Genomic DNA, 23,812 nt, shown 5'->3' with positions numbered 1-23,812 from the left:
TGAGAATACCATTAGAAGATGAAACAAACAGATCAGGTAAAATGCCTACCTTTTTAACAAACTCATCTTCCTCTTCAGCAGAGAAAGGACGCTCACAGCAAGGGCAAACATGATGAGCACGGGCAACTCTTTCAAAAGGATCAAACATTTGCTTCATGCCATCTGCAATGTTATATTTGCTGCATCCAAAGCAAAGAAAATAGCATCTTTAACCTATAAAATATTTACCATATATATGCTTAAAAGTTGTCAATGTGTAAGAAACCAGGAAACCTTTTCTGGACATCTCTTTTCTCCTTCGCCAAATCAAAGGCCTTCATATAAGATTCGATACTAAAAGACTGCTGATCCAATGACTGAAGTTTAGATTCAATAAATCTCTTCCTTGCTGTGTCATTAAAAGAAGTCAAAATGAAACCTAATGGAGTGAAAAAATTTTGCAACTAAGGGGAGAAAAGAAGTCAAAATGAGACCTAATGGAGTGAAAAAATTTTGCAACTAAGGGGAGTACAAACTATATATATAGTTAGGATAGGGCCCTTAAAAGCAGTGACCTGATGTAACATTTTAATTTCATTACATATGACATTAATTTCACTTTACTATCCAACTTTTGCATTATGATATAATTGAGCATTCTAGTTTGATCACTTGTATTATATATGACTTGAGTGCATTAGAAGTTGCATGGAAAATTCAAGTTGTGGGTTCCTTACAAGTTGATGAGATAGTTTATGGTTGGTCCATAGATTAAAACAATCCATCAGAAGCCATAGTGCTCTACCTCTTAATTGGTGTCACTGGGATGAGTTTCCTATAGCTAGTGTACTACTATGTATGGTTGCACATTCAACAAGACCTTATGAAGAGCCATGATTAATGGTTATCAAGTTGTCATGACTTCTCTAAGCTAGTATATTGTGTGGGTTCTCAACCTTGAAAGAATATTACATTAGTATTGAAGTCATAGTTTGGTTTAACTAACAGGTAAGATCCAAAAGTGATCGTACATTCGCTATGGATTAGGTGACTAGTGATTTCAGTAGGTAATAATATATATTCTAAATAGAGACACCATGTTGTCTCATGGGTTTGAGACAATATGTCTCCTTGAGTGATCCTGAGGATTCATGATCATGCAGCCTATGGCCATAGCAATTCCTATAGTAGAATTTGACATACGTCCTTTGTGGACAAGAGTATGTCAATTGATCATGATATAGAGGACCTAAGACTCAAGGATTAAGAGGTAATTTTGAAAGTTTAATAGCTATTGCCTTGTTAGACTACGAACATCAATTCATGAGGAACTTGCAAGCAATGGATAGTAGGTGACGAACTTGAGTTTTGTATCTTAATCCAATATTATAAGATACAAGAGTGTAATTAACTCTCTTTAGTGAAATGTTGAACCAACTTCAAAATATGATTTTGAGGGAGCCATCATTTTCCTCTGAGTCATAGTAGTCCACGCTCAAGCATACACTCTTTGGTGACATTCATTTTGAGAGAGTTTTTTTAGTACTTAAGTATCAACGTACATAAGGGTGTTTTTGTATAAGCATAAGGTTGCACAGGGACTTATAGTTAAATAGCTTATGGATTTTCTTTTTGCGCTATTTAAATAATTAGAACTCTTTGGGCTAATTAATTATATAAGACCCATTGGGCTAGATTAAGTGACTCGGTCCATGGGATGAGATAGTCACTTAAGCCCAATTACAAGCAAATATAAACCCTTTTTAAGGTTTAGGGTTAGACTAATGGATTTTCTTCCCCTATTGGAGAGAAACCCTAGCCACCATTTCCTCTAGAAAAAAACTCACACTTCTCCATTGGTAAGATCCAAGAGAGAAACATCAAATGGAAGACCACGAGGTCTTTGAGAGCATCTTGTACGAATTGAAAAAAGGATTTGAGAACATCCAAATCCAAAGGTATAATTCCTAGAAACGCCCTAGAAAAGTTTTAGAGCTTTTTTTATTCCACTATGAGTAGGATCTAGATAACATGCACCTTATAGAGACTATGGCTTAGATTGATTTTTCGATCCAACATATATATATATAAGTGTATGTGTGTGTGTGTGTGTGTATACACTATAAGGGTCTGTGTATATGTGTATATGTTGAAATTTTAGGAGTTAGCTAGAGCTGAAAGTTAGGATTTTTTCTAGTTTTTTTTTGTTTAATAAAATTCGAATTTTCAATTTGAATTATTTAAGATAGGGAAGTTTTTTATGTATTTTTAGGAGTTAATTGTTCTGTTTTGTTAGCTAATGTATTTGAGAGATTTATGGAAGATCTCAACTCTTGCTAAGTCTATTTATTTGATGTAATTAGTTTCAATTTTCAATTCAAAAAAAAAAAAAAATCTTTCCTTTTCAACATTTTCATGGTGTTAGAGCTTTGGTGTAATCAAAGTTCTTGATGGTGAAAACTGCCACGGCCGAAGCTAGCAAAGGCTCAGTTACTACAGGTGAGGCAATAAAGAGCATTCAAAATGACTCTACTGCATTATCTAATGAAGCAGAACATTTGTCTGTCATTTCATTGAATTCTCTTCAATTGACTGTTCACAAGTTGAATGGAAAAAACTACTTGGAATGGGCTTAAATGGTGAAGCTTGTAATTGACGAAAAGGGGAAGCTTGGTCACTTGATTGGTGAGGTGAAAAAACCAGAAAACAACAATTCACGCCTGAAGAATTGGAGATCTTAAAACTCCATGGTGATAGCATGCTCATCAACTTGAGGGAGTTGGGTATTGGAAAGTCGTTTTTGTTCATTCCAACAGCAAAAAAAAGTGTGGGATGTTGTTCGTGACACTTATTGGGATCTGGAGAATTCATTTCAAATATTTGAATTGAAGACTAAGCTATGGCAATCCAGACAATGAGATAGAGAAGTTACTATGTACTATAATGAGATGGTAACTTTGTGGCAAGAGTTGGATCAATATATAAAGAGTAATAGGATTCTCCCACTAATAGTATGCGATACATGACGAGGAAGGAATATGACAAGGTGTATCTGTTCCTAGCAGGTCTTAACAAAGAATTAGATGAAGTACGGGGCCGAATTCTAGGACAAAAACCTCTCCCAAGTCTTCAAGAAGTATTCTTAGAGATCAGGAGAGAAGAGTCTCGCCGAAGAGTCATGCTACAAAAGCACAAACCAAAGACCAACCTTGAAATTCAGAGTTTAGCTCTCATAACAAGAGGACGAGGTGGATGTAATCATGTAACTAAGAGAAACTTCAAGCGAGGAAAAAAACCATAGTGTGATCATTGTAAGAAGCCATGGCATATGCATGAGACATGTTGGAAGCTACATGGGAAGCCTCCGAATTGGAAAAAGAAGAATGGGGGAGATGGTCATGTGTTCCAAGTTTCAAATGAAGATCAAAGGAACCAAGTTTTTTCAGATAAGCTTCCATTCACAAAGAAGCAAATAGGCAACCTGTGTAAATTGCTCCAATCCTCGAATCCCACTGTAAATCCCTCTTCCTCATGTTCTTTAGCCCAGAAAAGTAACTACCTTACCGTTTCCCTCTATAGTGTCAAACCCAATTCTAATTGTCCATGGATTATAGACTCAGAAGCAACTGACCATATGACCAGATCTTCTAAATTATTTTCTGCGTGTAGACCTTGCGCAGGGAACCAAAAAATAAAAATAGTAGATGGATCTCTCTTGGCCATACCTAGGAAAGGCTTAGTTATCATTTCTCCTTCCATTACTCTGCATAATGTCTTTCATGTTCCTAACTTGTTATGTAATCTTTTGTCCATTAGTAAAATAACTCATGATCTAAAATGTTAGGCTCATTTTTTCCATTCTTCTTATGTGTTCCTGGATTTGGACTCGGGGAAGATAATTGGCAATACTAAGCAAAGTGGAGGACTCTGTTTCTTTGAAGATGGGTCTGAATTGAAGGGACAAACTCATAGCACTTGTTTCAAATCTTTTTTTGTTGCTAATAAGAATAAGATTATGTCATGATATTTTAGGCTAGGACATCCAAACTTTTACTATCTGAAGTACTTGTTTCTGAATCTATTCCAAAATAAAAATCCATCTTCATTTTAATGTGAAATCTATGAATGAAATCTGTGAATTAGCAAAACATAACCGTTCTCCATTTCCTCTACAACCGTATAAACCCTCTAAAACTTTTTCTATAATTCATAGCGATGTTTGGGGCCCGTCTACGATTACTACTTTTTCAAGAAAAAAATGGTTCATTACATTCATTGATGATCACACAAGGATAACATGGGTGTATTTGTTAAGAGAAAAATCCGATGCAAAACAAGTTTTCAAAAAAAAAAAATTCAATATGATACAAATACAATTCCAAGAAAAGATTCAAGTGTTTAGAAGTGACAATGGAAAGGAATACTTTAATAAAACATTAGGGAAATTTTTTGAAGAAAAAAGGAATTGTCCATCATAGTTCTTGCAATGACACTCCACAACAAAATGGAGTAGCTGAAAGAAAAAATCGACATCTTCTTGAAATTGATAGAGCCTTGCTTTTTTCAACTAAGACACCTAAATATTTATGGGGTGAAGTCATTCTTACAGCTGCATTTTTTATTAATCGGATGTCAACAAGAGTTTTGTATTTTCAAAAACCCTTGGATGTTTTCAAAAAATTGTTTTCCTACATCACGTCTTGTCACTAATATTTCACTAAAAAATTTTAGATGCACTGCATTTGTCCATATTCATAGCCACAATCGTGGGAAACTTGATCCTAAAGTCAAAAAATGTGTCTTTGTTGACTATTCACCACGCAAAAAGGATATAAGTGTTTTGACCCTGTTTCAAGAAAATTGTTTGTGTCTATGGATGTGACTCTCTTTTAGACAACCTCATCTTTTGATAATAATCATCTACAGGGGAGGAGTGAGAATGAAGATTCTTTTTTTTTTTTATCAATAAGTATAAGATTGTATTGCAAAGAGGCGCTAAAGAAGCGACCCACCAAATTACAGTATAAAGGGACTTACCCCCTTACAAAAGGGCCAAAACATCAAAGGACAAGGCAAAACAAAAAAAACCCCTCCCTTAACGCATACACACCCAGTCTATAAAATCTATCAAGGTCGAAGGACCATCTTTTATCCACAATTTGGATTCCGACCACAAAAAATACACAAAAGATGTTTTCAGCCTTTGAATGGACAGCCCACAATCCTCAAATGCAATTGAATTTCTAGCCTTCCAAATAACCCAAAACAAGCATAACGGTCCCAATTGCCACGCCACCTTCCTTTTCTTTCCCACAAAAGACCCCCTCCACCCTAAAAGGGTTTCCTTGACCGAACGAGGGAAAACCCACGAAACACCAAAAAAGGAAAGGAACACCATCCATACTTCCCTCGTTTTTTCACAATGGATAAGAAGGTGGTCAATTGTCTCCTCACTCTCATGGCAAAGAAAACATCTATTTGCCATAACCCAACCTCTCTTTTGCAAGCGATCCAAGGTTAGAACTCTCCCCCAAGAAGCCTCCCACGCAAAAAAGCTCAATTTAGGCTGCACACAAGAGTTCCATATAATTTTTGAAGGGAAAAAAGCACGAGACCCCTGCTGCATGGTCCTATACAAAGATTTCACCGAGAAATCCCCATCCTTTGATGCCATCCACTTCACCTTATCCTCCTCATCCCCCCTAACCTTCTTCCCCCCCAAGCAACAAAATAGCCTTTCCACTTCTTCCAACTCCCAATCGTTAAAAGGTCTATTGAAACAAGGGTTCCAACTTCCCCCCCATTCCCCCTCGGCTGTCCACACTTCATTTACCCAAGCCTCTTTGTTCGAAGCTAAAGCAAACAAAGAAGGAAAAGCATCGCTCAAAGGGATGGTTTCACACCATTTATCTTTCCAAAACTTCACTTTCTCACCATCACCCACCACAAAGCCAACAAAAGGAGTCACTTGATTACCCATTTCACTTATTGCCTTCCACAACCCAAACCCGTAGGCCTTCCTAGACTCATAAGATCTCCACCCTCCTCTTTCCTCCCTGTATTTCCCTCTGATCACTTGGTTCCAAAGAGCCTTTCTTTCATTTGCAAAACGCCACACCCATTTTCCAAGGAGAGCCCTATTGAAGGCCCTAAGACTCTTAACCCCCAACCCTCCGCTTCTTTTGTCTAAACATACAATTGACCAATTTACTAAATGTGGTTTTTGCACAAGAGCCCCGCCACCCCACAAAAAGTCCCTTTGAATCTTCTCCAATCTGATTCTAACCACTCTAGGCATCTGGAAAATCGACATAAAATAAATCGGTAAATTTGACAATGTACTACGCACTAGAGTAATCCTCTCCCTTTTTGAAATGTACTGATGTTTCCACATAGCCAATTTCTTTTTGAATATTTCTTCTATTCCATCCCACGCTGCAACGCTTTTAAACGGGGCACCTAACGGCATTCCTAAATAAGTGGAAGGCAGTTTTCCCACCCTGTAACCAAACTCATCAGCCAACTCATCCACATTCTCAACTCTACCAACCGGAATCAGCTCACTTTTCTCCAGATTTACTCTTAACCCTGAAATTGCCTCGAACCACATTAACAACCAGCCCATATACAATAATTGATCCTCCTTTGCTTCACAAAATATTAGCGTATCATCAGCAAACAACAAATGTGATATCTGGACCCTTTCGCCTCTTCTTCCCCGAATCAAACAAGGCGCCAAAAACCCCCCAGCCACTGCCTTCTTTATCAAAACACTGAAAGCCTCCATCACCACTACAAAAAGGTACGGCGACAGGGGATCTCCTTGCCTTAACCCCCTTGAGCTTTGGAAAAAACCCGTAGGGCTTCCATTCACCATAACTGAGTACCTAACAGTGGATAGACACCACTTTATCCACCTACACCATCTTTCCCCAAACCCCATCTTCTCCATCACTGCTAAAAGAAAATCTCAATCCACGTGATCATAGGCTTTCTCAATGTCTAATTTATAGAGAATCGCCCCTTTATTGCTTTTCACAATGGAGTCAATTGTCTCATTAGCGACCAGCACTGCGTCCATAATCTGCTGTCCCTCCACGAAAGCGTTTTGGGACGTTGAGATGACCTTGGCTAAGACACCCTTCATTCTATTAGCCAACACCTTAGCTAGCCACTTATACAACCCTCCCACCAAGCTAATTGGCCTAAAATCCTTCAAGTCCTCTGCCCCCCCTTTCTTAGGAATCAACACTAGGAAAGTTGCATTCAAATTTCTTACAAAGCTCCCGGTCTCATGGAATTGCCTAAAGAAGTTCATAACCTCTTCTTTAACAAAATCCCACGAAAATTGCCAAAAAGCCATTGAAAAACCGTCAGGGTCTGGCGCTTTCTCGCCACAACAGCCTAACAAAGCCCTAAAAACCTCCTCCTCCGTGAAAGGCTTCTCCAGCCCCTCCACAACCCCCTCTTCCAACCTTTCAAACATCAAAGCATCTATCCTAGGCTTCCATCCCCCCGGGTCTGCCAGCAGCCCCTGGTACACCCTGCAAACCACCTCTTTGATCTCCCTTTCCTCATTGTACCATCTCCCATTCACTTTGACTCTATTCATCTGATTCCTTCTTCTATGAGCATTAGTCATCTAATGAAAAAACCTTGTATTTCTATCCCCCTCTTTCAGCCAAATTTCCCTGGACTTCTGCCTCCATGACGTTTCTTCTAAAAAGACCCACTTCTTATACATCTCTCTTGCCTCCTTCCTAGCTTCTTCCTCTTCCAAGGACAATTCGCGGACCCTCTCTTCCTTGTCCCAGAAATCCAATGAATTCCAAGCCTCTTGCTTCTTAACCTTAATCTGTCTGAAAACCTCTGTGTTCCATTTTTTTCAGAATCGGCTTTAAAGCCTTTAATTTCTCGCTCAAAATGTAACTGGTTGTCCCACTAACCTGGATCCCCTCCCACCATTTCCTCAGCACCTCTTTGAAGCCTTCCTCCTTCAGCCACATGTTCTCGAATCTGAAAGGTGTGGGCCCTCTCCTCATCCCCCCTCCATCAAGAATAATTGGAGAATGATCTGATACTGGTCTAGCCAAAACACCTTGAATACACTCCCGAAAATGAGCTTCCCAGTCTTCAGAGATAAGAAACCGGTCAATTCTCGATTTTAAGAGATTATTAAAACCTCCACTCCACGTGAACATCCCCCCCTGAAGGGGCAAATCCCTTAACTCTAACTCCTCTATCACTTCTGTGAATCTCCGCATTGATGGGGACAAGCGACCTCCTCGGCTCCGCTCAGAAGGGAATCTTATCATGTTGAGGTCGCCAGCAACACACCACGGTTCGTTCCACAGCCCTTTGATGGCCCCCAATTCGCTCAGAAACTCCTCTTTCTCTACCTTTACAGAGGGTCCATAAACTCCTGAAAACGCCCATCAAAAACCATCCTCAACATTCTTGAAACGGCAAGAAACTGAATAATTGCCCACCTCCATTTCCTCCAACTGTAGCACCCTATTATCCCAAAACAACCCCACCCCCCCCCCCCCCCCCCCCCCAGCTCTTGAATTCAAAGCCCCCCATTCCAGACATATTCCTACCCCTAAACTCCTCACAATTGCACTCGTCATCTCCTACAATTTTGTTTCCTGGAGACACACTAAATCTGCTTTCTGGGTTTTAATCACATCTTTAATCAATTTCCTCTTCTCTCTGTCATTTGCCCCCCTTACATTCCATGACACAATTCAAATCCTCATCTAACACACTCTTGATACCCCCTGTCCCCTCCTGACCCGCTATAATTTACTGACCATTCTAGTTTCTTCAACTCGTGGTCAAATCTTGAGGTTCTCTATCCTTTCCTCTTTTTTCCGCTTAAACTCTCACTTCTATCTCTTATGTCCCTCATTTTATGGAGAAGTTTCAAAATATCCCTCTCACAGCCCTCTGTTGGCATTCCCAAACAATGGCAAAACTTTGCCAAACAACTGTAATTCCACGATTCCATATCCTTTTCCTCTTCCTCACCCCATTCATTCCTTCCTTCTTTTAGCGGGAAAAACCCACTCATACTCTTCTCTCCCATTCTCTCTTCTGCCGGACGCATGCTTAGAGGGTTGATACTTAACCCCTCTTCGGTTTCCTTCAGAATGACCTCATGGCCACATCTCTCCTCCATCTCAAGCAAAGAGCCCCCCATCCTAGAGAAAGGAGAAGAAGAAGAAGAAGAGGCCCGACCCCCCCACACGCACACAGTCGAAGGCTTTAAGAGGGAATACCTGGAAGCTTCCTCCAAAAAGCACTCGTCCGTTATTGAGCAGCGCTCTGGTGTCCCTCTCGCCGCTGATGGCCCCATCCCTCCGACTAGTCTGTCTTCGGCGAAAACTTCCTCAGCTGGCACAAGGCAAGACGAAGCCCTAGCATTTACGCCGGGCTCATCCCAAGGAGGCTTATAGGCAAGCGGGGCCCAAACTGATGCTAGGATGGGCTGCCCCTCTCCTCCTGCCACTCTGGGACTGTGGTCCAGCCGGCCCAGCCCATCCTTTTGAAAAGAAGATGGGCCAACATCAAAAGCCTGCTCCACCGAGGTGTATTTCACCGCTAAGCTGGGTTGCCCATCTTTCTCTACCGCTTTGGGCCTAATGTCCAAATAACCCAGCCCATCCCGTTGCAAGTAAGAGAGATCCACCCTTGAAGCCCGCTTCTCACCCCTATTGACCATCTGGCCCAAAAAACTTCTTTGAACACTTAAAGGGCCTTCATGAGCTGCCCACTCCCCACCTCTGCTTGACTGTCCCCTTTCCCAACGAGCCCTTGACCCATTTATATCCTTTTGTTTTTCTACCCAAGCCTCAGGACTCTCATGCTCCAGGCTTTGACTATTTCTGGGCTGGGCCACTTCGCACCCAAACTTGCAGCTATCAAGCCCACCCACACAGTCTTTTTCACTTGAGCCCACCTCTCCTTCCTCCTTGCTATAGCCTGCCAACCCATCAGCTGAAACTCCTATCTTGTCACCATCACACTTTTCTTTTCCCGTTCTTTTTCTGACTGCACCTGATCCATCAGCTTCAGCTGCACGCCATCCTTCTTGTTCCTTCCCACCACTATTCCTGGCGCGTGATCCCTCATCCCCTTTTTCCCTCACCCTTTCCCCCTCCCTCCATCTCAAGTTCATCATCGGCTCCACTACTGAAACTCTAGGCTGCACCTCCCACCACAGGCGGACTGCATAGCAGAAGGACTTCACCACTAAATTCAGAGTTCCTGGAAAAAAATTTCCGCCATTCTTTACCAAAATCCTGGCCCATTGAAGTTGAGAAAGATTCTTTGTATCTTCATCCACCTCCACCAAACCTCCACAGCAATCACCAATACTTTTAAACAATTCTTCACTCCAACAGTGAAGTAGAAGCCCCACCACCCTCACCCAAACTTCTTTTGTTTGGCTTCCAACCTGCAAACACCCGGCCTCCTCATTCCATCTCTCTAAATGCAACAGCTTATCTTTAAATCTACGCGTCCCCCTGTTTAATACCCTCTCTGCTTCCCCTCCATCTTCAAATTCCAACAAGAAGAAAGGTTCTCCCAGCTTCATCACCTTAACTCCTTTCCTAAGGTTCCAGCTGCATTTCCCCCAGTTTTTAAACGAATCTGACTCCATCTCCATCGCTGCCCCTTCCCATCTACCAACTAGGCAACGCCCCAAAACTTCCTCCCTCCTCCTCAATCCCCTTCCTCCAGCCTGAAGCCACAGCTCTTCACCTACCCTTCCAGCTGGTCCTTTAGCCACATCTAGGAAGCTCTTTTTCTCCCCCTGCTTCTTCTTACCAATGCACCTTTCTTCCTCATCATCTAATGTTGCATCCTTCTTTTTTGAATTGATTTGGGTTGCTTCTACACCTTTGTCTTCCTTTTTAGTAACTATCCCCAACGCCCTTAGCTTCTCGGCTAGAATGGCCCATCCTCCTATCAAGCCCTTTCCTTCAGGAAAGACTAAATAGAATCTTTTAGCCTCTACATCCACAACAGAGCATAAGACGTATCTTCCTGCCCCGTTTACACGCCTCTCCAACCAGAACTTTCTTCCCTCTTCCTCCCAGACTTTAACCAATCTTCCTTTCTTTTCCTCCCTACAACATTCTTCGAAACATTCCAGTAATTTTCTCAAACTTGATACCCCAAACCTGATCCAAGAGGAAAAGCCTCTACTCCTTTCCACAATGATACCTTTTAGTTTCCCTTTGATTTCCTCTATAGACACTTCAAACGTCTTCGATTCAATCGCTACCCAAAACTTTGCCATAACTAGACTCAGACACTGTCCAAGACTTCAATCTTTCCATGCTAGGCTATCCTCTCCATCCCGGAGAGAGAACGAAAAGAATACATTATCAAAATTCTTCATTCTTGAGAATGAAGATTCTTGCATTGGGGATGTTTTCCAAATAGAGCCAAAACCACCAATTTTAGTTGAATTTACCCTTGATCACCCTATTCCTTCAGCTCTAGAAATTTGAGACACTACAGCCACAGATCAACACCTAAACCAAAACACTACAGCCACAAATCAGCACCTGAGCCGAGACACTTCAGCCACAAATCAGGACCCAAACACTACAGCCACAAATCAGGACCCAAACACTACAGCCACAAATCAAGACTCGAATAGTTTAGGAGATGAAATTAATAGAACCAATCCTTCAATGCCGTTACATAAGCATGAAAAAACAACAAGAGAAAAAACAAGTAAAACAGAACATGAGCTTCATGTGTATTCAAGGAAGAGACATCTTCACAAAAAAGAAGATTCAACTTTGCAATAACTCCATGAGTCCAACCCAGGCACAAATCAAAGCTCTACTAGTTCCTTAGATGAGTCATGAGGTAAACTTTCTTTGGTGTCAAGCCCTTCTAAGTCCTAGTTTGAGTCAATAAAAAATTTAAATGTTCCTATTGCTTGTCGTAAAGGTGTAAAAACATGCACAAAGCATCCTATGTCTAACTCCATATCTTATGAATGTTGTTCCCCTCATTTTATGCCTTTACCACCCAACTCTCTTGTGTAGAAATTCCAAAAAATGTGCAGGATGCTCTAAGAGTGCCGGAATGGAAGGAAGCTATTCTTGAAGAAATGAGGGCTCTTGAAAGGAATGAGACTTGGGAAGTAGTTGATCTGCCCAAAAGGAAGAAAACAGTTGGCTGCAAATGGGTTTTTACAATCAAGGACAATGCAGATGGCACCTTGGAAAGATACAAAGCTTGACTAGTGGTAAAAGGGTTTACCCAAACCTATGGTGTGGTTAAGACTTTTGCACCACTTGCCAAGTTGAATATAATACGATCACTCCTATCAATTGCAATAATTTTAGATTGGACACTCTAACAATTGGACATTAAGAATGAATACCTAAAGAAAGATTTGGAAGAAAAGGTGTATACGGACTCTCCTCCAGGATTTGATCGAAACTACGGTTCAAAGGTATGCAAACTAAGAAAGTCTTTATACGACCTTAAACAATCACCAAGGGCTTGGTTTGAAAAATTTACTCAATCAGTTAAGAAGCAAGACTACACAGGAACAAACAGATCACACCTTATTTGTAAAGTTTTCATCAGGAGGTAAAATTGCAGTCTTAAATGTTTATGTGGATGATATCATTCTCACTGAAAGATGATTTAACAGAGATGGACAGGTTGAAAAGGAACTTCGCTACTAAGTTCGAAATTAAGGATCTGGGTTCCTTAAAGTACTTCTTATACATAGAGATTGCAAGATCAAAAAGAGGGATTATGGTTTCACAAAGGAAGTATATCCTTGATCTCTTAAAAGAAATTGGTATGAGTGATTCCAAACCATCAAAGACACCTATGGAACCGAATCTGAGGCTTGGAGATAGTGACAAAAATGTTCCAGTTGATACAGCATGATACCAAAGGTTAGTTGGTAAGTTAATCTACTTGTCTCATACTCTACTAGATATAGCTTTCGTAGTGAGTGTAGTGAGTGTAGTGAGTCAATTTATGCACTCTCCATATGAACAGAACCTTGAAGTCGTCTACTAAATCTTGAGATACCTTACGAGCACACCAGGAAAGGAACTATTTTGCGGAAAGAATGAACAGCATGGTGTTGAAACCTATACTAATGCTGACTAGGCTAGTTCAGTTACTGATAGGAGGTCCACCTCGGGTTACTGCACATTTGTTTGAGATAATTTGGTTACATGGAGGAGTAAGAAACAAAGCGTAATGGCTAGAAGTAGTACTAAGGCAGAATTCAAAGCCATGCCACATGGAATTTGTGAGAAGTTGTGGCTAAAGCATGTCCTAGAAGAGTTAAGGCAGCCAAGTGAAGAAGCAATGAAGTTATATTGTGATAATAAAGCAGAATTCAGCAATGCACATAACCCAATTCAACATGATAGGGCTAAGCACGTGGAGATTGATAGACACTTTATCAAGGAGAAATCGGAAACTGGTGTTATATGCATGCCATTAGTTCCAACTACTCAACAAATAGCTGATATCCTTACAAAAGGACTCATCGGACCGAACTTTGAATTTCTAACAAGCAAGTTGAGCATGATAGACATCCATGCACCAACTTGAGGGGGAGTGTTGAAATGTTAGGAGTTAGCAAGAGCTGAAAGATAGGGGTTTTTCTAGTTTTGTTTAAGATAGGGAAGTTTGCTTGTTTCCGTATTTTTAAGAGTTAGTTGTTCTGTTTTGTTCGCTAATGTAGTTGAGAGATTTATGGCAGATCTCAACTCTTGTTGAGTTTGTAATTAGTTTCAATTTTCAATTCAAAAAAGAAAAACAAGAAAAAAATCTTTCCCTTTCAAAATTTTCGGATATATACACATACACATCTTGTGTGTGAGTGTGTACTTGATTTGGTGTTTCCAATAGATGTTGATTTCTAGAGGCCTAATAAATAAGAAACCAACCTAAATTTAAACAAGAATTGAAAATTTCACCCAAGGCATGGACACTCAAACAATTGTGACTATTTTTCAAGCCAAGATAATTGGTTTAGGCACTATAGGATTGGTTTTGGCATAATTCTTGACTCATCTTTGTAGACGCCTCATTTTGTCCTCAATTAGCACCATGCACAATTATTCATGCACATTTTCCATTTTGCATTGGATCCTTAGGCTATTGGTGCTTTTTTTTTTCAGGTTGCTTATCATATTTTAGTTAGTTTTAGAGTCCATAAACATATCATAAGGGTTTTTAGAGCAAAAAAAATAAAGCGAGTCATTTAGGTGCATTTTAGGAGAGGTATCAAAATTTTGATACTGGGATTTTCCTTGGTATCAAAATTTTGATACCATATCTTCAGTATATTGTAGCCTTGTATTGAAATTCCGATACCCAATTTTCATGCCATTTTGTAGCAAATTCTGATATGACTTCAATACCTCATAAGGTGGTACCGACATTTCAGTTTCGCTTGAACAATTCATGTTTTTGGCATTTCACATCTCAAGATCCACTTTTAGCCATGCGTCATGCTCCAAGAACACCTCTTCAGCTCTACTTGTGATGGAAGCAAGGAATGAGCAGCAATTTGAGGAGTTTTTTATGGAAGTGATAAGGTGTTGAAGATCCATTCTTACACAGGGAGACCTATGCATTTGAGGAGGGTAGGTTTTGATGTAAAAGTGGGGAAACTCTACTAGTTTGGAGAGAGAAGGAGAATGAAATTGTTCATCAAGATCTAAAGCCTCCCACTATTGCAATTCATCATTAGTTTCAGTATATTTCTCCACTTAGGTTGTATATCTTTTCGGTTTCGAGTGTTTGCATATTTGTGGCTTGCAACTCCGTTCTTACTAAGTTATTGTATCAATATGCATGGAAGAAATTGCTTGAATAAATTCATATATATACATATGAACATTAGGGTTGTTATGCATGCGATACCCATTTCTTGGTGTACCTGGATTTCCAATAAAATTTTGCTATGAAAATCATGTCCTCGAGTTCAGGTATTCGATTCCCCAGGCTTTTTATTGATTGCACTATCAGTTTGTCCTCAAAACTTTGCATTCATTGTTTCAAGTTTAAAGCTTTATTGAAATTTGATACTACAGGAACTTTATCAAGTTCAATATCGGTTTTGATTTGATGCTAGATCCAAGATGTTTCAAGAAATCATCGATTTCCATGATGCTTGAATCTTGTATCACATTCGGATCGACACTGAGTTTGTGTCCATAGTCAAGTATCGGCTTAACTATCTCTATCCATATATTGATCATTAGTTTCAAAGTCCAAGGGTAATTGTTATTATTTAGAGCTCCATATTAAATTATAACATGGATTACCACTTCTAATTAGATTAAAATCATATATGCGCTAATGCTTGATTCTGAAATTAATTTTCCATCATGTTTTCTGCCTGTAAGAAGACAAGTTTTATAATAGTTTTACCATTAAAATATGTTCCTTATAAAATTATGCTCAATATTTTCATTGATAAATTAACGTTGCACAGAAATGCATAATCAACCAATATAACGATAAAATTAATACTACAGACAAAATGCTATTTATCAATGTAAAATCAGAATAAAATCCTTGTTAAGATCACAGTTATATTTAAAATTAGTGAGGGCATGATTTTACTTGTAATAATTTTGTGATCAGAGATTTTACTTGCAATATAAAGGAGGCAAAAACATTTAAACTAATCAAGGAAAACAAAAAGGGAATACCTATAATAATTTTGTGTTACTAACTAAATATTGCATTCCTTCAGATTCCTCAATAAAACACTGGCAGTAGAAGAAGAATCAGAGTATTTTTAAACAAGAAGACAAACTATAATCTAGACAAATACCACTAGTAGAGCAATGAAACAAGATTCTTACAGTCCATATCCTTGTTAAGTTTGGAAAGGTTATTGTTAACTTCTTCTATTTTCATCTGCAGCATATTCACCTCCTTCTCAGCTTCACGGGACTTTGAGTTCATGTCATCAAACTCAATTCCAAGAGCCCTATGAAGAAACAGTACATCAAATATTACAGAAATTTACAATGCAACCTGAAAAAAATGTGGATCAAAATAAAGTTTTAACACCCATTAAGCTTGCCGAACATCCATGAATTAATGAAAAACCTGAAAATCCACGCAAAGAACTCAAAACCAATTCAATGTATATCACGAAAAGAAATAAAAATAAAAATCCATCAACAATTAATGGAGCAAAAGAAAAAAAAAATGATGAGGAGGCAGCCTTTGAGAAGCAAGCTTTAGGTGCCATGTCAGCAGCATCAAGTGCCACATCATCAGCCATATCAGCTGCTACAATAACCACATTAGCAGCAACCAGTGCTAGATCAATCAATTTGTGTGGTATTTCAGCTTTTGACAGTCAGATCTTATTCCCTTTAATTATGTAGTTTTAGGAGTTCTTTGAGCCATGAAAGTTGAGTTTTATTTGGATTAGGTTCAAAGTCCAATCAGGAGAATTTGAGGTTTGTCTGGATTAGGTTAATTAATTAATTAAGACCCAATTGGCTAAGATTAGGTGATCCAAGCATAAGTTGGGCCAAAGTCACTTAAGGCCACAAGAGACTGAGAGAGGCTATATAAACCCCCTTGTGTTTAGGATTAGCTAATTCGTTCCATCCTTCGAGAGAGAGAGAGAGCCCTAGCCTCCATCACTCTCCCTCTCAAGTGTGTAGCCACTCTACATATGTGCTCAAAGACAAAGCACATCAGGTGGAAGATCCATTGGTTTTTGAGATCCCTACATAAATTGGAATGGAATCTAGGAACATCCAAATCCAAAGGTATGAATTTTAACACCTAGATCTAATTTGTATTGCTTCCTTTGTGTTTAGGTCTAGTAGCCTTAGGATCTAGAGAGCATGCACCCAATGATGCTGGTGTTTCCAACATAGTGGTCACCCACCCTAATCATAAAGAAGAAAAAGGCTAAATCTGAGAGATTTATAACATGCTAAATGTAGCAAGAAAATTTAGTCTCCATTGGCTTATTATCTGAGTCAAGATTTCTCTCAACTTTCACATGCGATTCATGGAAATTGAGAAAAGGGGCATGGTAATAAGCCCATTTGAAGAAAGAAGGCAATTTTTACTTGCTTTGACATCTAACAATTACATGAAATAGGGGGTGGACATGAGAATATGGCTTGTCCACTTATGCACATGAATGAGAAGGGGATGAAGTTTTTGGCATCAACAAGGCTAAAATTCATAAACATGGATCTAATGGTGGACTATGTTATCAAGAAACAATGAACGATCAGTTTTATGCAGACTAGAAGGACTCTAAATCGGAACAGTTGGAACAAGTTCATGTTGATGCACAAGGACCAACACAAGCACCTTCTTGTGGTGGCTCTCATCACTTCATTATGTTCACTACTGATGTTACTAGAAAATTATGGGTGTCATTTATGCAATTGATGTTTTCAAGAAATAATAGACTTAGTTGAAAATAAGACAACTTTTGAAATTAAAGTTCCTCAAATCTAATAATAGGACAATTACTACAATAATGCGTTGTAAGAATACTGCATCAAGAGACAAAAAACAATTTCTAGGAAGTCAAACCAGTTAATTTATAGGCATCAAGCCAAACTAGCATTATGGAATGCATGGACTATTCCTTACCATGCCAAGGGTGTGACAATTAATTTTGGCTTACCTAAACAATTTTAGGCAAACAAGTACCAAAACTTATATTTTCAATAAAAAGCTTTCAAATAGAAGAAGGAAAAAGAAGTTTACCAAGTCTTTGGTGTTTGAAGGAGTGTGGTTGGATACCTAACAGGATATATCAAAGGAGATTTTGAGCTCTTTTAGGAGGCTTCACAACCAATCAAATAAGGATCCTTGGAGGGTAGAAGGTTTGGATTGGACCCCAATTCTTGAGTGCTAGGTGATTAGAACATCCTTTTACAAATAAGGAAATTCAAGGTGCAATGTTTCTAATGGATAAAGAAAAGGATCTAAGTCCAAATGGGTTTACATTAGCCTTTTATCAAGAATGTTAGGGCACAATTAAGGACAACTTGTTGAAGGTTTGTCCGAAATTCTACAATAGTGGGGTGATTAAAAATAGCACAAATATCACTTTCATTGCACTTGTACCTAAGAAATCTTAGTCATCTAAAGTCTCTAATTTTAGACCCATTAGTTTGGTTACTAGCCTTTACAAGATCACAACCAAAGTGTTATCTCATTGCATTTGTGGGGTTCTACATAAGACCATTTATTTGTCCCAAGGTACTTTTGTTAAGGTAGACAAATCCTTGATGCAATTCTAGTGATGAATGAAGTGGTAGATGAAAGAAGACACTCATGTGAATTAGTTTGAGAAGGCTTATGATCATGTGGATTGAAGTTTCTTGGATCATGCTCTTGAAAGGAAGGGTTTTAGTTCAAGTTGGAGGCTATGCACTATCACAAGCATGAACTTTTCCCTCAAGTTTTTTGCATCCACATGGCGCTAAAGAGCCCTCAAAGCCAGCCTACTCAAACCCACACAAGGTTGTAATGAAGAAATTCACAAAGATCACACGAGATTTATAGGGCTCAATCCCCAACTTGACATAGCTAGCAAGACTCCCACATTCTCTCATGCTATCACATTCATGATCCTCTGGAAGGCACTCGAACCCTCCTTTTATAGTTGTGGCACCAACCACTCCTATTTTGACTTGGAATCAACAATCCTAATCTCACCAAAACTCTTAATTCATAGGTTGTGGTACCAGCCACTCTAATTTGGACTAGGGACAAGCAACCCTAGTCCTACTCAAACTACAATTACAATAAGAATCCAAACACCTACTCAAACTCAAATTGCAATTACACTTTGAATCCAAATGTGAGATTTCACATCTTCAACCCATTCTTCATCCATTTACTCCTCATGTTGTCGCTTGCATCAATCCATGTACCAGCCCTTCATGTCCCTGGTTCATGGTGCATCACGTCTTCCTTGGGCTTGCCTAATGCCAAGACGTCCCTCCTTTGTTTTGTCTCAAATCTACCCACTCTGGTGCCTTGAGTCGGACCACCCATGCGCTTGAATTGGCCCATACATCTGATCAGTTTGTTGTAGCATCTTTAGGAAGCATGTTGCATGCATTGCCATGCAGCTTGTGTGCGTCCCAAGCCCTCTCTTGGCTTGCAACCCTTGCAACATGTCTTGGTGCCAATCCTTCCCTTGGTTCATGGCCCTTTCTTGTTGTTTGAGCGTGACAACCATGCTCTTGTGCACTCCATCTTATTGCTGCTACAGCACTGTGCCATGCCCAAGCCCTATTTTAAATGCAGCAACGTGTCAAGGCATTGCACCCATGACTCCTCATCTTTGTGCACAAGGCATTGCACCTATGACTCCCCATCTTTGTGCACAAGGCATTGCACCCTTGTGCCGAGCATTAGACATCACATCTGAGTCAGCTTTGTTGTTGCTACATCCTCATGCCTCATCCAAACTCGTCTTGGTGCCACAACGAACCATGGCATTGTGCCCATGGCTCATCAAGTAACCTCATTGCACAAGTCATTGCACCCTTGTGCCACCATCCGAAGGGAAGACTGCATCACACCCCGTGCCGTTATGGCCACAGGTTGCACACCACCACATGTCGCGGAGCCTATGTGTGGATGCTATCAAGGCTTGGCTTTGTGCCTTGCTAACGTATGTGGCCTTGCACCGAAGCCCCTAGGTGTGGCCACAACCATGTCACCTTGCCTCCCTTGAGTCACCTACTCCCCCCCCCCATAAAAGAGCATTTAAGTCATTTTGGAAGTTTTTAGAGGAGATATCACCTATGCTTTAGAAGCATAATGAATTTTAATTAATTCAAGAAATTTCATAAAATTCCGCTTCCACTTGGATTCTCCCTCTTGAAGGTTCCTCTTCCAAGGAAAAATATCACCATGCCAAAATTCAACCCTTGATTGAGTCAGGGCCTGCTGCTTGCCACCCCTCAATAGCCTCCATTTCACTTTGCCTTAATCATAAGCTATTCATGGAGCCAACGTGTCACCCCATGAGGCCTTGGTGCCACTATTTAAGTCAAGGTGCTGCAGCTGTCATGCCATGTGCAGCACACTGTTGTGCACACCACACTGCCACTATGCATGTTGTGCACATTGTTGTGTTGGCTGCAGCATTACAAAGTGCTGCATGCAACCACCTGTGCCTTCCCGAGTACTACTCCTCCCACACCACTTAGGCTGCCACGCTGCACTTGCATCATCCCCTGCCTTGTCTTACTCTCAAGGTCATCATATGTGTCTGCCTATGCATGAAGGAGCCAAGTCGTCTTGGACAAAGGGGCTAACAGATCCAAGGTTGTTTATCACTAGTTAGTTTGTTGTTTTAGTGAATGCATATACAAAAAATAAATCCATGTGGAGGCTAAGAAGTTACACAATAAATCCATGCATGAGTGATTACCTCCTCTAGTAGATTCGATAATGTATGAATATTCTCTAGGTAATTTTGGAGAATTGGGCATAGGAGGTGTGATCATAAATCATTTGAGTACAGCATTGAGGACTTACTTTTAGCCTTCTAGAGTAGGTTGCTATTAAGGTAAAGATACTTGCTTTACTAGAGGTCATGTTGCAAGCAAAAGCTTTGTGTCTCTCAAACCTAGTATGTTAGGAGATTCTATTATTGTTATCCCTTGGGTAACTAAAAAGGAAAAGAACTCATGGAAGTTCGATAGTTGGCTCTACAAAATTCTAGATGTTGCTAGCAAAACAGGATCCTCTTTCTCTTAGGTTGCCCACTCAACTAATCAATGTGAATACCAGCAGAAGGAAGGCAAATAGAAAGTTATTGTTGCAGTCAAAGTACACATAAAAGGTGCTAAACTAGTTAGCACTTCATAAAAAAATACTTCAAACTCTCAGATCCAGAGTGTGCAGTGACATTGGTAGATTCGAATCAGATGGTTGAAGTAACACTTGTCCAAAATATTTGCAATTTAACGTGTGCCTATTGTTAGTCTATAGAAGAACAGATCTTGCTCAAGTAGTGGGAATTGTAAGCAGGCATATGAACAATCTCAGCAAGAACCATTAGGAAGCTATCAAGTGGATTTTCAGATACCTGACAGGTCCTACAATTGTGGCACCATGTCATGGAGGATCCAAAATTAGCATGCAAGGATCTGTTGATTTATATCTTATACCAATTGAAGCCGAGGACTAATATTGATATTCCAGATCGCATGCAATTTGAGAGGGCTTTAGATAGGGGTGTTTTTTGACAATTCAAAATTTCAACATCAATCGAGTCTAAATGACACACTATTATCCTTTTTTATCTTTTCATTCTTTTAGATGAAGGACAGAAAGATGATTGACAAATTTTGACTTTCTTTGATCATATGCAAAATAAAAATTATAACAAGGATTGATTTATTCTGGTGCATATGTTAAATTAAATACAGAGTTTAATTTCCTATCCGTAATGTCTTTCAACTGTAAGACAATCTTTCAAAAGCAATATAACATCAAATTTTGATTTCATTAAGGTTTTATGGCATAGTATAAATTATGATATGATTAATGAAGACTCTAGTAACAATAAGGTTTAAAGTTAGATTAGATATATCATTTAGACCTTGCATAAAATGCACACCAAGGCAAGATTAAGTGTAAATTGGAACTTAGAATGAGTTCTAGTATGAAAAATATGCTCGAGTATAGAAACATATTCAATGACAAACTTCCATTGGCAATAAAAGTTATGTCTAACTATTTCCTTTCAGGGCTTTGGAAGGTGTTAGACTACTAATATTTCAAAATGCTTAAGCCCTTATGTGCTGCCCCATACCCATACTGCCACACCGCACATGAAGAGAGCCATCAGCAGCAGCAATAGTAGGTAAATAGATAGGAAAACAGTGGTAGGAGAGACTCGAACCCAAAAGCTCTAGCTCAAACATCATGTTAGACTACCAATTTTGCTAAAATCTTAAATTGTTAACATTTGGGCCCACAATGAATATCAAACTAATAGTTGAGTTCTAGAAGTAGAGTCCTTTGGTAAGGCATCTTGGTAGCCAGATTGCTGGTGAAAAGAATTGAGAGGGATTCCAGGATTTTCAAGGATGAACAGAAACCTACTGTAGGATTATGGGACATAATCAGTTTCTTGACTTCTCTTTTGAATATCCATGACAAGGAATTTACAGGGCTTAGTTTTAGCTTGATCCCTTTAGTTCGGAGGCAGTCTGCTAGCCCTTTCAGATAGTAGTGGTATGGGGATCAGTCATATTGTGTTTTACTCCGAACCTTTTCTGCACTGAATTTAGGATATTAGTTCTTGTTTTCCCCCTTTCAAAGGATATTCATCTTCTCCCTGTCTTTTTCTTCCCATATATGATATTTCTCTTTTTAAATCATAATAGAATAATTACTGGTAGGCTATTTCAGATGGCAAATTTATCGATTAAAATGAAAGTGGAACTAATTGTTAAGAACTCCAGTTGTTTAGTGTATTAAGTTATGCTAAGGTTTTTATAGGTATCAAGCTATGAGGTATTAAGACAGAAATAATGATGATCTTAGAATCATTGTATTTTTACAACTATACACTACATGTGACAATTCAAGTTTTAGATCCAACTTATTGATGTTGTCATGTCCATAATTTTCTCCACAATTTTCCCTAGTTTTTAATATTTGAAATATCACTGTTTGCAATTTTTAAAGCATAGTTCCAGCTTATCAGAAGATTCAGAACACAACTATGAATTGGCCCCTTTTACATATCACAAACAGTTGATTTTTGAAGGGTAAGAACATTTAGAACAGTGATGATTAAGAGTTCATTCAAAATCATACTTATACTAGAAAGTACTAAAAGATGAGGAGGAGACAATGAGCAAGCTGGTAATACTGATAATATTTTGCATTGCCAATCTCAAGCCCCAAACAAAAGAGGAGTGTAACAGGCAGAAAACCTCTAGTTTAATCCTGAAAGAACATGAATCACAAAACATTGGAGCATGTGCTAAAGCATAAGGCGATTGGAGCTTATGCCACAGCACAAGGAAATTTGGCATCATATAAAGCAGAATGGCAACACAAGATAGTTTAGAAAAACAATTACCAGGATAAGGCTAAATGGCAGAGTTGAGTGAATAAACAGGGTGCAAATGATGTCAAAGATGATTGCAACTTTCAACATCAGTGCATCAGACCAGCACCTTAAAAGCATCAGGTTTTTTCTTGAAAATCTATGCCTCTTCTATTCAAGTTATTTTCCTGTTCTTGCTTCAATTTAATATTCTTAAATTGATGCAGCAATAAATTAAAAGGGAGATCAAATTGCTCGAAGAGAACATCTAAAAACGTTTCCATAAAAACACAATCCAAAAGTGGAGTCGTAAGTGATTAATGGGAACAGTAGCCTGCCAAACAAGGTCAGTGTATGGGTCAGCAATTAAATAGAAATCCAAGGTCTTCCATGAATTTTAAATTGGAGGAATTACAATGTAATTTGTTGACTAAAAGAATCAATGAGAAGACTCTGTACTAGACCATTAGTCTTTAGAACCTCTAAACTCCATATAAAGAAATATAAGGATGTCTAATATAGCATTATCTACCATGCAAAGGCAGTTACAGATAAAAATGAAAAATACAACACAAAATACTTTGCAAAACTAAAACAAGGGATTCATGCAGGCCAGTGGGAAACTCGAGAGCAACATGTGGAAGAAAAAAAGTCCAAAATTGAGAAATAAGCAATGGCTTGTGAAATTTACTTTGTGCTGGTATCATGAACAGATTCAAAAGATCATAGTAA

At 39.1% G+C, this 23,812-nt stretch overlaps 1 protein-coding gene across 2 annotated transcripts in view; it reads right to left on the bottom strand.

Annotated features, from left to right (window-relative positions):
* LOC100243413 (DNA repair protein RAD50) overlaps nucleotides 1-23,812 on the bottom strand; it is a 79,019-nt gene that overhangs the window by 17,327 nt on the left and 37,880 nt on the right. For both annotated transcript variants that reach the window (XM_002266629.5, XM_059736992.1), the window contains 3 exons: nucleotides 15,864-15,991; nucleotides 274-388; nucleotides 50-179 (listed from right to left, as the gene is read on the bottom strand). In XM_002266629.5, the coding sequence (XP_002266665.4) occupies nucleotides 50-179; nucleotides 274-388; nucleotides 15,864-15,991 (373 nt within the window). The remainder of the gene's footprint in view (nucleotides 1-49; nucleotides 180-273; nucleotides 389-15,863; nucleotides 15,992-23,812) is intronic.

Source organism: Vitis vinifera, chromosome 5, assembly GCF_030704535.1.
Source record: "Vitis vinifera cultivar Pinot Noir 40024 chromosome 5, ASM3070453v1".
Lineage (NCBI taxonomy): Eukaryota > Viridiplantae > Streptophyta > Magnoliopsida > Vitales > Vitaceae > Vitis > Vitis vinifera.
Note: the sequence above shows the minus strand (reverse complement) of the source record. Positions and strands in the feature narration are given on the sequence as shown.